At 37.5% G+C, this 19,052-nt stretch overlaps 1 protein-coding gene across 1 annotated transcript; it reads right to left on the reverse strand.

The window, feature by feature from the left end:
• Positions 1–6,924: 6,924 nt before the first annotated feature.
• On the reverse strand, positions 6,925–7,824 carry LOC101985266 (vomeronasal type-1 receptor 90-like). Its single transcript, XM_026786011.1, has one exon. The coding sequence runs from the start codon at positions 7,822–7,824 to the stop codon at positions 6,925–6,927; it is 900 nt and encodes a 299-aa protein (XP_026641812.1).
• Positions 7,825–19,052: the final 11,228 nt, after the last annotated feature.

Here is a 19,052-nt window from a genome sequence, read left to right on the forward strand (position 1 = left end):
CTGGAAACAACCTAGATGCCCTTCAATGGAAGAATGGATGAAGAAAGTGTGGAATATATACACATTAGAGTACTACGCTGCGGTAAAAAACAAGAACTTCCAATAAAAGCTAATAACTATACTCCTCAAAGAGTTCCACATAATAAAAACAGAAGGAACATTGCCAAAATTTTATGAGGCTACAGTTACCCTGATATCAAAACCAGACAAAGACTCAACTAAGAAAGAGAATGACAAGCCAATCTCACTCATGAAAAAGCTTTTGACAAAATCCAACAACCCTTCATGATAAAGGTTTTGGATAGATTAGGGATAAAAGGAACATATCACAATATAATAAAAGGAATTCACAAGTCAACAGCCAACATCAAATTAAATGGAAAGAAACTCAAAGCAATTCTACTAAAATCAGGAACAAGACAAGGCTGTCCTCTCTCTCCATATCTCTTCAAGTACTTAAAGTTCTGACTATAGCCATAAGAAAACAAAAGGAGATTAAGGGGATACAAATTGGAAAGGAAGAAGCCAAACTTTGTTATTTGCAGATGACATGATATTATATATAAGAGACCCCAAAAACTCTACCAGAAATCTCATACAGCTGATAAATACATTCAGTGATGTGGTAGGATACAAGATCAACTCAAAAAATTCAGTAGCCCTCCTATATACAAATTATAAAAAAGCTGAGAAGGAAATCAGAGATGCAACACCCTTTACAATAACAACACATAGCACAAATATATTGGGATAACACTAACAAAGAAGTGAACTACCTATTTGACAAGAACTTTAAGGCTTTGAAGAAAGAAATTGAAGAAGATACCAGAAAATGAGAAGATCTCTCATGTTCTTCGATAGGTTGAATTAACATAGGAAAAATGATAGTCCTACCAAAATTAATCTATAGATTCAATGTAATCCCTATCAAAATCACAACACAATTTTTCACAGACCTTGAAAGAAAAAAATAATCAATTTCATATGAAAAATCCCTAAATAGCTAAAACAATCTTGGACAATAAAGGAACTTATTTATCATATCCCTGACATCAATCTCTATTACAGAGCTACAGTTATGAAAACAGGTGTGTGATGGCATAAAAACAGGGAGGTTGACCAATGGAATCAAATTGAAGACATAAATATTAACCCACACACTTATGAACACCTGATTTTTGATGAAGAAGCTAAAATTATACAATAGAATAAAGAAAGTATCTTCAACAAATGGTGCTGGCATAACTGGATGTCAACATGCACAAGAATGAAAATATATATATATATAATTTCCCTATGGACAAAACTCAATTCCAAATGGATAAAAGACCTCAATATAAATTCAACCACTCTGAACAGGATAGGAGAGAAATTGGGAGGTATTATTCAAAGCATGGGAACAGAAGACTACTTTGTAAATATAACCGAAGAAGCAAAGACACTGAGAGAAACAATAGATCGAATGACCTCATGAAACAGGGAAGGTTCTGTAAAGCAAAGGACACAGTCAAGACGTCAAAAAGGCAGCATACTTAGTGGCAAAAGATTATCACCAACCACACATCATACAGAGGACTGATTTTATACCTGTCAGAATGGCTAAGATAAAAAACACCAATGATAGCTTATACTGGAGAGAATGTGGAGAAAGGGATACACTCATCCAATGATGGTGGGAATGCAAACTTGTACAAACACTGTGGAAATCATCATGGTGGTTTCTCAGAAAATTGGGAATCAACCTATCTCAGGATCCAGCAATACCACTCTTGGGCATATACAAAAAAGATGCACCATCATACTACAAAGACATTTATTCATTAAACTATATTAATAGTAGCATTATCTGTAATAACCAGAATCTCGTAACAACCTAGATGTCCCTCAAGTGAAGAATGGATAAAGAAAGTGTGACACATTTCGACTGAGAGTTCTACTCAGCAGTAAAGATCAACGACAACTTGAAATTTGCATACAAATGAACGGAACTAGAAGACACCATCCTGAGTGAGGTAACACAGACCCAAAAGACAAATATAGATGGGTTTGTACTTACAATTAGTGGATACTAGCTATAAACAAAGGATGTTGAGCCTATGTTTCATGATCATAGAAAAATGAAGTAATAAGTAAACTCTAATACATACATATATAGATCCATAATAGATAATATTGCCTGACAAAATTGGCAGCTTGGAGTTAGGGGGAGAAGGGAGGGTGGAAGGGAAAGAGAGGAGTGAGGAGAACTTGAGGGAACTGGATAGTTGAGATGGAGGAAGGACAGAAATATGAGCAAGGATTGAGATATCTTGATTGAGGGAGCCCTTAAGGATCTAGAAAGAAAACTGACTCTATAGATATTCTCAGGGATGCACAAAGATGACCCCAGCCAGGACCCTAAGCAATAGAGGAGAGGGTTTCTGAACTGGCCTTGCCCTGTAGTCAGACTGATGAATATATTAAATGTCCGCAAAGAATCTTCATCCAGGAATGGATGGATACAGATGCAGAGACCTCCATCAGAGCACTGGACTGAGCTTTCAAGGTCCAGTCGAAAAGTGGGAGGAGTGAAAATATAAATAAGGAGGTCAAGACCATGATGGATACACACACTGAAGCAGTCTACCTGAGCTAATGGAATCTCATGAACTCCAGTCAAACTGGAAAGAAACAAACATAGGTAGAAAGTAGTTCCTCTGAGTGTAGTTGACAGTTGCATGCCTGGGTCAGACTTAGGGACCACTGGCAATGGAACCAGGATTCATCCCACTGCCTGTACTGGCTTTTGGGGAACCTATTGTCTTTGGATGGAGACTTTTCTCAGCCTAGATATAGTAGGCAGAGCCTTGGACCTTCTGCAAAGCAATGTGTCTTAGCCTCTCTGTGGAGTGGATGGGGGATGTGGTGAGGGGGCAAGTGAAGGGAGTGGGAGGAAGGGAGGGAGTGGGAACTTGGACTGGAATTGTACAGTGAAAAAAAAGATAGTTTGTTTTATTTTTTAAGAAAAACTAAATAAAACAAATAAAAAATACATGTTTTGTCTACACAGTGTACCACGCTTATGTCTTGGGCTAGCAAAGTCTACAGGAGCCCTGGGAATGAGTCAGGCAGTTTTGTGTTGCCATGTGGGTTCTGGAACTAAGCACAGATCTGTAAGAGCAGGAAGTCCTCTTGACCATTTTGTAACTACAGTATGTATGCTAATATTACCACTGTAATTATTAAAATGATTATACTCTTCATATTTTGCTTTATTTTTTTCTTCAGCATATTGTGTGGACCTTAACAACCATAAAATTCCTCAAAAAAACTGGCTAAGTAAAGGCCATCTGTGGATTCCTTTCTATTCTTGTGGATGGATTACTTAAATCCAGCTACACAAACCCCAGCTGAGACACCTAAGTAGATTTGAACCCTACAGTTCCTGTCTTTGTGCCTTTCTGAAGGCCAAGCTTTTCTGGTTAAAGACTGAAAGTCTAGCATTGAAGATGCACTGAAGGAACAGTGCAGTTGGAAGCTCAACCATTACCACACCACAGAGCAATAGAAAACAATATCCTGAGTGAGATAACTCAGACCCTATAAGACGAATATGAACCTTCATCTAGCAATGGTGGTGAAAGAGACAGACCCACATCAGAGCAAGCAATGGATTTCCCAAGGTCAAGTTGAAGAGCAGAAGGAAGGAAAAGATAAGCAAGGAAGTCAGGACAACGAAGGGTTGGTCCAGCTACAGAGAGTGTGACTGATCTAATGGGAGCTCAGCCAGGCCAGCTGGACTGGGGCTGAATGAGCATGTAATCAAACTGGAATCTCTGGATGTGACTGAAAATGGGGGCTGACTGAGAAGTCAATGATAATGGCACTGGGATTTTCTCTACTGTATGTACTGACTTTTTGGGATCCCAGTCTGTTTGGATGCACACACTCCTAGGTTGGATGAAGGGGGGAGGTCCTTGGACTTTCCACAGGGCAGGGTACCCTGCTCTCTCTTAGTACTGGAGAGGGATGGGAACAAGGAGAGGGGAAGCAGGAGGGAATTGGTAGGAGGGGATGAGGTGGAAATTTTGAATGGTATTATTTATAAAGCAATAAAAATTAAAAATTAGAAAAAGAAAAAGTTGGTGAATGCACAATAGAAAGTCATGACCCTTTGTCATGGGAACCTGTTAGGAAAGCCAAAGTGCATCACTTTTTCTTTTTAAGAGTCAAAGACAAGCCTCCTGACACACCCTCATATGACTGGGCACACAAAGGGGACTCCCACAAAAACTCCTCTTTTCATTTAAATAAAAAAGAAGGTTTTAACTTTAACATAGTAAAAATACATATAACAAAACAGGTATCAAGTAAGAATTATAATTACAATATTTATCTACTTTACCTTTTATCATAACTAAGGAAAACTATAACTATAAATTGTTCATCTCAATCAAAGACTCCAGAAGGATATAATATTACCTAAGTAAACAGGAAGTACATTGTAAGCAACTTCCAAAACTCTAGAATTAACAGAGACACTGCCTGCACAGTCACCCAAAGAACTTCTGTACCATTGGGGCATCCAATCTTCAGTCCACAGGCCCATAGTATCCAGCAGACTTTCCCATAAAACAGGAAATTTCAAAGACAGTTCCAACTATATTTGCAGTTTGTCCACAACATTTTTCTGTGTCCTGCAGAATGTCTAGTAGACTCTTTCATGAAGCTGGAACCCTGAAGGATCATCTTTCCTTTAGGCAAGTACAGCAGTCATTTCTCAGTGGATCCTCCAGGTATAGTTCATCTAATAATCTCCATAAGGACTCTCTTCAATGCCCATCTTCCTCTTGAAGCAGATTGGTGCTGCCAGGAACAGATGTGTCTCATTCTCATGAAAAATCCTATGTTATTAAACATTTTAAAATTCATATTCTGGAGGTCCCTGAAAGATGTGAAGAATATCTATCTGAAATACATCTTTGTATATCTAGAAAATCTAACTAACATGACTATAAGTTTGACTACTATAAATGACTCTTATTAACGTATATTTCTTAATTATACCTTACATTTTTAAATGAGCTATACAAACACAATGCCTTAATCAAAAAGAGAAGTATACATATACACAGCATAACAAAATTGACCTTATATTTGTATCAATAAATCAAGATCCATACCAATGCAAATCTCTGTAGCATATCCCCCTTTAAATGCAAAGAAACAAATATAAGGAATATTTGGGAATAGCAAGAGGCTATATGTTTTAAGAGTCTCTTGGACATGGTATGCATTTTTTAATATTTGGATTTTAGATCTTATATCACTGATAAGCAAGCTACAGAGGTTAGGAATAGACTAGATGAATAGATGCATTTCCTTATGAAGTGCATATAGAAGAGATAATGCTAGCTGGCTGGCAGGCTGGCAGGATGGATCGAAGGATGGATGGATGGATGGATGGATGGATGAATGGATGGGGGAGTTGGAATGGAAGAATAGAATGGAGATAGTGAAGAAAGAGTGGGGAAAGAAAGGGAATGTGGAGGGAGATAACTAAAACTAAGGAACCCTAGAGGGGTTGTATGGGAATATAAGACAGTAAAAACTTTCATATGTTTTTGAATGTGAACTATATTAAATAACCAAATGATAGAGGGGACAGAACCATAAGTGAACATAACTATTGGCCAAATGTAGATTCTAGTACGAAAAATGGGTTATATTTAATTGAGTTGTTGAACAAATGGGTGTTAAAAGAGATTTCCTACTGCCATGTTCTAATGCCATTATTCCCAAAGAAACACACAGAGGTCTATGTTAATTATAAACTGATGTGCGTAATAGCTCAGACTTTTTATTAACTCTTATATCTTATCGTAACCCATAATTCTTGCCTGTATTAGCCACGTGTTTTTTTTTTTTCAGCAAAGCAGTCACATCTTGTCTGTTTTGTGTCTGGATTCCTCTGTGTCTTGGTGATGACAGCACACTGCCTCTTTTCTCTTCCTAGAATTTTCCTGTTCTCCTTGCCCTGCTTCTACTTCCTGCCTGGGCAACCTGTCTCTACTTCTTGCCTGGCTATTGGCCAACCAACATTTTATGTAAAAAGTACAAGAAACAAAACTTTACAGAGTAAAACCATTGTCCCACAGCAAATGGGCCCCATGGAAACCGCACAAAATTCAGGATATCACCAAGGCTATTTATTGATTGCTCTCTACAAATTGGTGGTAAGGCCTTTTTGCTGAAGACAATCCCTACACGAATCATTTACAAAGAAAATTTGAGCTGGTGCCTATCTACAACCTTCACCCAAATGATTTAGTGTTCATTATTCTGGAGGGTGCTCTGCACACCAACCCAACTACAAACTCTTCAAGATACAGTTCTGCAATAGTGCCACAAAGCTTGTATATATAACCAACCAATATCTGATTTGATTTAAAGCATGAACTCCAATAGATGAAATCCATACCTGACACTGCTTGGGTGGATAAAAACCCGAGATCAGTATCACTAAGCTGGTTCAATAGAGTAGCCTCAACATCAAGAGTATATTTATGATATAAAGTAAAGAGAGGAGAATAAGAAAATTACTGTAGAAATTTTAACTTATGGTGTATAATGAACTTAAAGGACTCTATACCACTTGGCAGCAGAATTGTCACAAGAATGTTTATGTGGTGTTAGACAAGATTGTATTTAAATATATGACTATTAAACAGTTAATGAAAAGTCTGTTTTTTAGACAAAAATTATTGGTGCTACACAAATATCATTCCCTACAACCATGTGCACCTCCAGGTCCAGGAAATTCAATGACAACTTCTGCCCTCCCTGGGAACGAAAAATTCACACATGCACACAAGCTGGCACAACACTCTCCATATAAATTAAAATAAATACATTTTAAAGAAAAAATACAATTGTTTACAAAATCTAGTGGTATTTTGACAGAATATTTTTCAGTATATTGATTATTCTGTTATCAGAACTGATTTGTACCAAAGGAGTGACTGTGGGATAAACATTCATCACAATCTTCTGAACACTCAGGATGACTGGGTCATACATCCATATCAGGACTGCAGTGGATGTGAAGATAAAGTCCACCCAGTACATGACCACAAAGAAAGTCACCAGCAGCAAGATGGTCTGGGTGGCCTTTTTCTCAGGGGATGATCTCGAGTGGCTGAGGCTGTGAAGATACTTGTGTTGCCTCTGATGTCTGAACAAGATTATCACCATGTATGCACTTGTGGTCAGCATAACTCCTACAAGAAATACATCAACGGAGGTTGTCACTGTTAAATTCAGTGCCCTGATGAGGTAGTTCGTGGGTAAGATTGAACAGTATTTAGTGACCTTCATCTGATTGGTCTCACTCACATTGGTAAAACCACCTACATAGAAGATCAGGTAGCTATAAAATGACGAAGTGAGAGACCAAATATAGAAGAAAGCATAGATTATGTACTTCTTTAGCTTAAGTTTAAAGTTCGCCAAGAACGAGGTACTGGGACTGATAGTGACAGCCTGGAACACACTCAGGAGGCAGGTGATGCAGATGGAGAGGCCTCTCATCACCCTGTGTATGTAAAACGCTGTCTTGCATTTGATGTCATTGTCAATGTTCTGTGACTCAAATATGTCTGTAACCCAAACAACTCCTCCAGTGAGGAGCATTACTGTATGGATGAAGGTCAGTTGACAAGAGATCAGGTCCATGTGCTTAGGTCTGTGATATAGAATTGTGAAAATGTAAAAAAGAAGGAGAAATACATTGGCAAAAATTCCAATTCCATTTTGAAAATAAAAGATATGGTTTAGCGAGGACATAATTGGGAAGCGTAATCATCCAGAAAGCATAGTAGAAGCATATTTTATATACCTAAAAAATAACAGATTATATATCAAACTTGTGACTTGTGTCAATATGTCTATATCATCACTCTCTTTTACCTTCCCATTCGTGATTTATCTGTCACTTCACTTTTGTCTTCCAGGCAGGACATGGCCTATATTTCTATGTACCCACTGTGTAATTCCTGTATATATAGCATATTGTGCATAATAAATGCATTGTCACGCACATCCTATACGGAATACACACTTCCTGTTCCTGTATTGCATCTGGGCCTCATGTCTTCGAAATCCAATCCTACTGATTTATATTGCTTTATTTTATCATTGAAACCTAAAACAGTCCCCTCTTCATTGTCTACTACCACCACACTACCACCAACTTGCCATGATTGTATTTTGCTTTCCTGGTATCTGTAGTTACTACAGGCTAGATATTCAAATCTGCAGATGTGAAGCTATGAGGCTCCAAAGGAGAGAACATGCCACAAAAAAAAAAAAAACAAATACTATTTGCAACACATTGTGACAAACGTGAACTTTCCAAAGATGACCATGTAGTGATCTTTTTTTGGAATTTCTGTTTTAAAAGAGATCCTTTCCCATGCAGTGGAATTCAAGGGCCTCAGTGTTACCATACATCATCAACACACAGGCAGTTTCTATAATTTCAATCAACAGTCTTACCTTTGGTGTTTATGATAGTTATTTGGCACAGTTACCAGTGTCATTATTTTATCAAATTAATATAATTCAGTACTATAAAAGTGGCTTTGTGATTGAGAAATAAAAAACACTTACCTTGACACAGGGTCTTGTAAGAAAAGATGGGCACAAATGTATATTCAAGTTCACTACTATACTCCACATACACAGATTAATGCACGCATGTATAGAAATGTTAGTGTGTGTGCTCACTCTAAAACTTCCCCTTGGATGTAAAACCATATAGAAACCATGAATAGTATGCTTTATATTTACATGAATATGTAAAAAGCTTACTCTAGTAATTGAATAATTTCATCCCAATTGTAAGAGCCAAGAATCTGCTTCTCCATCCAACATATATCTATGGTAGCTGCACCATGTTGTTATCTGTTTTAGAATCTCCAGAACAGGGAAAGGAGAGGTGGCTCAGTGTTAAAAGCACATTTGCTCTTGTGGAAAACGTGGGTTTGATTCTCCGTAGCGACATGGTGGCTCATCACCATCTGTAACTAGTTTCAGGGACTCCACTGCCTTCTTCTGACTCAGGCAAGTAAGTGGTGCACAACATGCATGCAGGCAAAACACATATGGATATAAAATGAAATAAATAAATCTTAATAAATAAAAGTTCCAGAATAAAATCTTATTCACGTGTTGTTATCCAAACTGTAAGAACTGTAGCCCAATTCCAACTTTAAAATTGCAAGTGGTCAAATAATATACTTAAAACCATTCGTTATTAAGTCTAGATCTATGTCTTATTAATACAGTGCATGTATTATAAGCCACATGAATGAAGATAATGTAATAATATAAAAGAAAGTAATCTAAAAAGGTTTTCTTATCCCAAACATACACACTTCAAACTCTCTACTTCATATCCATTGCTTTTAAATGTTTATCACATACAAAAAATGAGATATCTTCTAGTTGATCAAGTGGCATCTTTCTCTTTGGTTCACTGGAGTTGCAACTGGACCAGAAAAGCCCATAGCTACCATGGCTACAAACTGAGGTGTTAATACACATATTCACTGAGATAAGGCATTTGTTTTATAGGAGCTTTTTTTTTCAATGCTGAGATCACTAAGTATTCTGCACTTTCTAGAAAAGTTCTCTAAAACTAAGACACACGTATCCTTGAGCTCTGAGGTTTTGTTTGTTGGTTGTTGCTTTTAAGACAGGGCCTCAGTCTACAGCTGATGCTGGCCTTGACCTTGCTGTGAACCTGAGGATGTTCTCAATTTTATACTCCTTCTGCCTCCTGAATGATGGAGTTACTGGTGTGCACACCAATTCAAGAGGTTTATTTTAGTTTAAATTCCAAATATTTATTAGATATTTTTATATGATGCCTCTGATAGTTCCATAACATAAGAACAAAAAGAATTACCCTAAGCTAACGTAACCAGGAAGCCATAGAATAGAAGAAAACACCAGAGAGAGAGAGTGTCTACAAAGTACTGCAGTGCCAAGGAGATCGGGACCCTCTAGGGCACATTGTATACACACCTCAAAGTCTGCAGGAATGTGAAGACCAGGGCTGCTCAGGCTGATATGAAAGCACTGGAGCACATTCAGAGCAGACACTGTTGGTTATTGCAGCATCTGGATCTCACAATAGTTTAAATTGCAAAACTTAGCTGTAAGTACTAAAACCCAAATTGTGCCCATGAATACTCATAACAGTGGGGAAGCCACCACCATTAAATTAACCCAGACCAAAACACCAAGCAGTCTGAAAGCAACTGTTGAAATAAATGTGCAACAAAAGCAAGTGTTGCTTCTTGCATAGCTCCATGTTCTTCCAATAAAAAAAATCACTTTATCTCTTCATTATTACAGTATTTCATTTTAGAACAGTCTTGTGTTATGAATTATTCTGGACTGTTTTTGTTTTGTTTTGTTTTTGTTTTTCGAGACAGGGTTTCTCTGTAGCTTTGGTACTGTCCCGGAACTAGCTCTTGTAGACCAGGCTGGCCTCAAACTCACAGAGATCCATCTGCCTCTGCCTCCCGAGTGCTGGGATTAAAGGCGTGTGCCACCACCGCCCAGCTCTGGACTGTTTTTTGCTTTGAGGAGATAATCATATAATGAACATACAAAAATATTAGATCACGTATCACTTTCATTGTGTTTTACTATAATTAGTGAGTAATGAACAAAATCAGTGTGTCTACTCAGAGAGAACATAAAGTGATTGTGTGACTTCAGGTGAAAAGATACATGGTGTTGGCTGATGTGCTGTCTACTGTCAGAAACATTAATAATTTTAGGGAATCTCAGAGAGATGAAGGCCTTAGTCACACAAACTAGTTGCATGAGGATATCTTTATGAAATACATAATGCCAGCAGGAACAAATAGTGGCTACTTATTAATAAGGTGTTAATTCTTAGCTATTACTGATCCTCTTAGATAATTTAAATGCATAAGTTATTTTTGGAAATAAATTTAGCACAGGCAAAACTGGAAGCATAAGGGCATACGTAGATTATAACAACCTCACACAGACCAGCCAGGTCCCCTGCAAGGGAGCAGCAGCAGCAGTGTCACTGCAGAGCCTGTGGGGAAGCAGTCAGACCCAGAGATTGATCACAACTCCCATGCCATAAGTCTGGGAAAGATAGGAAAATGTTCACAAAAAAATGTGTGTGTGTGTGTGTGTGTGTGTGTGTGTGTGTGTGTGTGCGCGTGTGTGTGTGACATTACTGGACTACTGAGACTAAGAACAGAGCAATAGCATAGTGCCCACAAGAGTACTAACATCAACACCTGTACAGCCCTTGAGTGAAAACCTGTGAGTTATATCAAATATGTTCATGTGTTAAATGAACTTTAAGGAAAATGGAGAGTGCATTTGTCCTCTGTTTTCTGTTGACTTCATCAGAGATGTGGGCCTTGCCTAGTCTGCCCATGCAAACCTTTAAAGTAAATTGCTCAAAACAAATGAATGTTCCATAATGTTTGCAAATGTAAACTCTTATTTCTTTCTCTCTCTCTCTCTCTCTCTCTCTCTCTCTCTCTCTCTCTCTCTCTCTCTCTCTCTCTTTCTTTTTTGCAGGAGGTAAACAAAGATATACTTGATGAATAAGAAGTAACCAAAGCAGTCTGCATTTCCAGATTGGGGTAGTGTCTAAAAGGAAAAAAATCCTGTTTCCAAACCACTTCCAGAAATGATTCTTCTAAAAAACTGAAATCCTCTATCCAGCTTTCCCTGACCCTGAGTCCCCCTTTATCTCGAAGAGCCCTGTGTGAGTGCAATCAGAGAACAGCTCTAGTTACAGCTGGAGGAAAGCCACTGAACAGAGTAAATGACTTACAGCGGCTAGAACCCAAGGTGAAAGTCTATTAAAAACTTATTTCTCCAAAGCACATTGTCCCAAGGGCTTTTAGAAAAGACATCCAACTGAATGCATTTACCAGATGAGGGCTCTGAGAGACAGGAAGATTGGTTGGCCTGGAGGAAGGCACTGTTCTGGAAGGAGAGAGACTAAGACAGAAATTCTTTGCCTTGCATTTCCAGACTACCACTCAGGAACACATAGTGAGTTGCTGCTATCTGGAGGGGATGGAGTGAGAATGAACAGCTGAACCCTCTTAGCATCTTGAACTTCCCAACTGCCAGGAGTTCAGAGTGATACCCATGGCCCTGAATTTATTCCTGCATGTAGGTGGGTCTTTGTATATGTTCAGAGTTAATTCCATTTTTCTTTTCAGTGGCTAGCCTGTGTTACTTGAGAGGATGTTGGTGAGTTGAAGAAGCATATCCTGCCACTGGCTCTTCTTTAAGGTTAGTGGTAGACACACATACTTTAATATTGCGTTCTAATCTAATCAGTTGCATTTATATATGTAAAGGTTTTTTCCATTTCCATTCTCACACGAGATTAAGGTTTATGGCTTTAGGTTTCTTTCTGTGGTTTGCTCACAGTCCATGCCTGGCATCTGTGTCACCTTCATCACATCATTTTTGACATCCCTGCCCTGGAAGCTTCTCATATGCCACACTCTGTCTCTGATCCTCCACCTCTCTCTCCTTTAAGATGCTGACTTTATACAGCATCTATAATGTGTCTGTTTCTTTTTCTTTTTAGTTGATTTTATTGGTTAACTTATATTTCTAACAATTTATTTATGTGTTGTTGATAATCTGTACCCATAAACTTAATGACAGTTATTTGCTTCATTTTGTTCCATTTTATTGGTAATTATATCATAATTCTACATTATCCATTTTCTACTTTAATTTTGTAGTACTTTTCTGTGTGTGAAAGATGGGGGGGATCTCATTCTGTAGGTCAAACTGAATTCAAGCTCACAATGCTCCTCCTTAGCATTGAAAATGCTGTAGTCACAGGCGGGTACCTACACACCAGCCTTCACTTCCCTTTAGTCTCCTATATACATGAGTCAGTGACATTCAAGCAAGATAAAATGGACTTCTGATATTCAGTAGCTAAACTTAATTAACTTGGTACTTTCGTGGATATGTGTTTTGTAACTGATAGAGGAGACATTGGCAATTTCTGCTCTCATTAATTTTATACCATTCAAGAATTGCAAATACTTTTCTCATTGCTAATGAAAATATTATATCAGTGTCAATGCACAAAGTTCAATTTAGAAAACCTGAAATATTAGATATAATTTTATTTATTTAAAACATACAAGACTCTTACTGAAATTTCCTGTTTTACATTTTTGTAAGAATAACCTTACAAAGATTTAATAAATAAGAAAGGTGAGATTTTTAGATACTTTTGAAATACCTACCAAAGATCTGCTTTATTAGAGATCATTGCAGTACAATAAACAAATCTACATTAAAATTTTAAAATTTATTATACAATGCTAAGAATATCTTACGTTTTACTCTAGGCCATGAGTTAAAAAATTCCAAAGCATTCATAAGTTTATGTAAAGTTAACAGAATAGAAAATTACTGATAAACACTAAATCAGTGAATCTTTCTTATAATTTCCTGGCTTAAGTTTCATAAAAATGCATATAGTCAGTAAATCTGAGAGAATTTGTAAAATGAGAAAATACATAATACAGTTCAAATGTATCAATATTATATATGTACCCAAGCAAACTAATTGATGCATGTTTTCTGTTTTTAGCCTGCTAAGTCATTTCAGGTGTTTTCTTAGAGAGATGGAAAACCTAAAATAGCTGCAATTAGTTAGGTAGAATCATGTTTTTAGAATTATCAGAGTATACACTCAGGAGAATCTATACTAAATTATGCTGCTTAAAATATTCCATTTAGGGTCACTTTTTACATATTTTTTTAGTTACATTCATTGTAAAAAGTGATTGGTTTCATGACATTTTCATTCAGTATATGCTATCCATCAGTCATCTTTCACCCTGTTAGTCGCTATCCACACTTCTGCTTGGCCCTGTGCTCTTCCCAATATTCCCCTTCTACCATAACATACATTATATTCAGAGATCATAGTAAGTGCTCATAGTATATATATTTTTTATAAATCATTACAGTCAAGCTTTTATGTAACAAGCATCAGTTGTGATTGCTTAAGATACAGTGTGTCTCAAAAGTAAAATTCTAAGCAGACAATTCTCTAATCATTTATTACAGAAAACTATAACCCATTTCACCACCTACTTAGAGCTTACTCTTAATCAATAGAAAAACACTCACCTGGCCGGGCCTTTGATAAACATCCACATAGAATGAGGCTCTAAGAAGAAGTTATAAAGAAGAAATGTCATCAGCTCATCTCCCTCTAGACTCATAATTTTCATGTCATCTGGAAAAGGGCAGTTATGACCTTGACGTTGTTAGAAAGTGCAACCATCAAATGGGAAAGTAAACTTTCCTAATTCTAGGAAAACAATGCAGTAGGAACAGCTGAGCTCTGGGTTTCCCATGTGAGAGCTCCTCTCCCCAGGCCATATCTGTCTGTGTAGACTAGATGCTCTCAGGTCTTGTGAACAATACGAAACTAGTAGCATTGCTTTTAACAAAAGCAGACAAACATTTCAAATTCCCCCAAGGTATCCTTCTTGTTTCCAAAAACATTCCTGATAATTGCTATACTTCCTTCAGGGACTCATCTATAAAGTATTAACACTTTTGTTAAAATTAAGAAACTGTCACCTCCTCCAAACTCACTTAGGAAAAGTAATCTTTCTTACAGAGAGAACAGAGAGGAGGTGATGTAACAGTACTATCAGCAAAAGCAGGCTGTGGGGCTATGGACATAGATCAGCTGATAGACTGCATGCCTAGAAAGTATGAATCCCTGAGTTTGGAGCCCAGTGCCACATAATCCAACATTGTAATGCACATACATATGTGTGTGTGTGTGTGTGTGTGTGTGTGTGTATAAATACTACACTTTGGAAACAGATCATGAATTAAAAATTGTCTGCCCCATGGCCAGTTCAAAGCTAGATCATGCTGCATTTCCCTGCCAGATCAGTTTCTTCCTCTACAGTTTCTCCAGGCGTCAGTTGTGGGCTGTTCTTCTATTCCTTCTCCTTAACCTCCTCCAGTGAGTGTACTCACAGGATTGTTTATATCCTACACTCAGAAGTAGAAACTAATAGAGTCCTGTATTTAACACATAACTGTCAATGACCCCTTCTTATAATTTACATAAAGTTTATTTCAGCCCTAATCATAACTGTCACCTTGGTTATTCTCTTAATTCAAATCCATCTGATTTTTTAAAGGTAACATTTGGGTGGACAAGATAGATCTGTGCAATAAAGGCATCTTGCACTCAGTCTCATTACTAGCACACAATCCCAAGGACCCACATAGTAGAAAGAGAGAACTTCCACAAGTGGACCTCTGACCTCCACATACAGTATAGCATCAATGTGCACTTTTAGTAAACAGATGAAAAAAACAAAAAAGGTGAAATTTATTTTATAAACATACATATCTTCTTACAGGCTAACAGCTCTCTGAACACAGTAGAGAGAGGCTGAGGAAAGGGAAAGACTGTAGCAAGCATCCTTATTGAATTTTTTTGGATCACCAGTCCCCAAATAATGACAAGGAGATTCTTATTAATTATGAAAGCTTGGCCTTTAGCTTAGGCTTGTCCTCAACTAGCTCTTTTTGCCAAATTAATCCACTTTTGATAATCTACACGGTGACACATAGATTTGGCCTTTCCTCATTTGGCAAGTCTAACTGTCTCCAAGCATGATGACAACAATCGTGGAATCCTCCTAATCTCTTTCTCTTTTCCTGGAAGACAGACCTATTTTCTCCTGCCTAACTATTGGTCATTTAGCTCCTTATTAAACCAATCAGAAAGTATCCTAGGCAAAGACACATATTTAGAGTGTAAACAAATACTCCACAATAAAAGAAATTATTAATATTGTGGCAGAAATTTATGATTTTTTATTAAAATTTTTAAGTTTTTCAAAAATTTCACAAGAAATGTATTTAAAAAATTTATTCTATAAGAGTACATGAAATGAATCAGGAGAAATTGGAAGAATCAATGAAGAGTGTTGGTGCTTTGAAAAGATAATCAAAACTAAAAATCCCTTAGCCAAACTGAAATAAAGATAAGACTCAAATTAAGAAAATTAAAGATGAAAGGTAGTCATTAGAAAAGACACTAATGAAATTTAGAAAACCATAAAGAAATACATTTAAAATACATATTCCACTATAACAAAACGAATCTCTAGATTTCTTCCATAACCTACCTACCTCCGGCGACCTATACAATTCTTTGTGCCACCCCCAATAACCCACTCCATACCCAGAGTTCCCATATCTGTCACCAGGGTATATCTCGCTGTGCACCCCAAGCTTCTTACCCATACCCTTTCTATAACCTAACAAATTCAGACTGTGTCCTATTACCATTGTATCAGCCTAGTCAGGCCTTCCATGCCTTTACTGCAAAGGAGCTCTAGGATTGGACCACAGCTTACCTTACCATCTCCTGCCAGGCCCAGCACTCTGCAGTGTCATATCCAGACTTTCAACTCAGACCAATTATTGGAGTAATATAGAAAATATTGAGAATTTGGTTTAGAGAAACAGTTAACATTTTAAGTAGATAGACTTTAATTGGCCATCCTCTTCAGACAATGGAGGACAATAGTGCTGAGAGAAATTTGGGCAATGGAGGTTCCAGTCTCAGAGGTTTCAGAGGAAATAAATATTAGTAAATAGCCTACAGACCATTCTTGTAATATTTTGGCAAAGAACGTAGTTAGTTTCTGCCTTGTCCTGTGAATCTGCCTGAGGCTAAAGTGGATAGTTTTAGGACTAATATCTTGACAAAGGTAATTACTAAGCATCCTTGTATTGACTGTATCAGATAGTTATAAGTGATGGTTGTTATGAAGATCTACATAGAAGAGGAGCAAACAGGACAAAGATAAATATAAAATTTACAGTTTGAGGAAAAAAAGGAAAACCAGGAAATATAATGTTGGAACCAAGTCTTAAGGAAACATTTAATGAAAAGCCTGGTAATAAATGGAATAAAGAGAGTGGTGTTGTCAAATTCATTTGTATTTTAATAAATAAATCTTGCCGAAAGATCTGAGAGTAGCAGAGCTCCACTAGTCAGCCTTACAGACCAGGCAGTGATAACACAAAACTTTAATCCCAGTAGCCATTCTAGCTCTCATAGAAACTGGGCAGTAGTCATGCACACCACTAATCCCAGCCCTAGAGAGGCATTTACGACTGGAGGAGAAAGTTCTCACACAGTCTCATCAGAGATTCCTGGAGGTGGGATCGATTGCCATTTCTGACTGAGGTAGAGGTAAGAGCCAGTGGCTGACTGTTTTGCTTTTCTGACCTTCAGGTTGAACCCCAATATCTTTCTCTGCTTTTTTTTATTAATAATGCTACAGAATGGCCAGACTCTTTCAAGGTAATGCTGAAACCAGTGAAAGGGAGAAGCCTGGGGGATTTCCTGGGCCTTAACAACAAAATGACTTTGACCACCTGATTCTGGATTGAGTCAATAACAATATTGAAAAATAATCAGGGTACTGATGATGGCCATGTTGCCAGTACAGGGCTCTGAGTTCCAGCAGGTGCTTATGTTTTATTCCATTTTATCAAAGACAAACCGACACACAGAAACAAAAATACAAAAAGAGAGACACAGACTCAATACCAGAAGCCGCACTGCGCAAAACTGAAAGTAGAGGTGAAGGAAGATCTTGTCTCCCGGGGACTAGGGTACCCTGTTCGACCCTCCATCAGAAATGACCATATAGCATACTCCTGGGCTGGGGCAAGGGGTTTCAGGACATGTCTGCCTCCCCGCTTGTCCTGTTTCAATAATAACCCTCCACAGGTACAATTTTCAAATAAGTAACTCACAATAACACACAAACAGAAACACAATAAATGAATAAACAGACATAAAAGCAAGCTCTTTCTTTCTTACCTCCAACTGGGTGGGTCTGGAGTGGGTCTGGGGGCAACTCTTTTCTGGCCAATGAATCAAATGTTGAACCCTAGAGTCCAATTAGCAAGACATAAATATTAATCCACACACCTATGAACACCTGATTTTTGACAAAGAAGCTAAAATTACAATAGAATAAAGAAAGTATCTTCAACAAATGGCACTGTCATAACTGGATGTCAACATGCACAAGAATGAAAATAGATCCGTATCTATCCCTATGCACAAAAATCAAGTCCAAATGGATTAAAGACCTCAATATAAATCCAACCCCATTGAACAGGATAGAAGAGAAAATGGGAAGTATCCTTCAAAGCATGGGCACAGAAGACCACTTCCTAAATATAACCCAAGTATCAAAGACACTGAGAGTAACAATAAATCATGGGACCTCCTGAAACTGGAAAGCTTCTGTAAAGCAAAGGACACAGTCAAGAAGTCAAAAAGACAGCACACTGAATGGGGAAAGATTATCACCAACCACACATCATACAGAGGACTGATCTTACACCTGTCAGAATGGCTAAGATAAAAAAACACCAATCATAGGTTATACTTGAGAGCATGTGGAGAAGGGGGAACACTCATCCATTGATGGGGGGGAATGCAACCTTGTACAAACACTTTGGAAATCAGTATGGTGGATTCTCAGAAAATTGGGAATCAACCTACCTCAGGATCTACCAACACCACTCTTGGGCATATACCCAAAAGATGCTCAATCATACTACAAAGACATTTATTTGTTCCACCATATTAATAGCAGCATTATTTGTAATAACCAGAATCTGGCAACAACTTAGATGTCTCTCAACCGAAGACTGGATAAAGAAAGTGTGTCACATTTCCACATTAGAGTACTATTCAGCAGTAAAACACAATGACAACTTGAATTTTTATGCTAATGAATGGAACTAGAAAACACCATCCTGAGTGAAGTAACACAGACCCAAAAAGACAAATATAGATTGGTATGTACTTACTCATAAGTGGATACTAGCTATAAACAAAGGATATTTAGCAAATAGTTCACGATCATAGAGAAGCTAAGTAATAA

The sequence above is a fragment of the Microtus ochrogaster genome, linkage group LG3 (genome assembly GCF_000317375.1).
Source record: "Microtus ochrogaster isolate Prairie Vole_2 linkage group LG3, MicOch1.0, whole genome shotgun sequence".
In the NCBI taxonomy this organism is placed as follows: Eukaryota; Metazoa; Chordata; class Mammalia; order Rodentia; family Cricetidae; genus Microtus; species Microtus ochrogaster.

What these genes read in the sequence shown, in the direction of transcription:
- LOC101985266 (XM_026786011.1), bottom strand. Translation starts at nt 7,824, where the DNA reads ATGTCCTCGCTAAACCATATCTTTTATTTTCAAAATGGAATTGGAATT.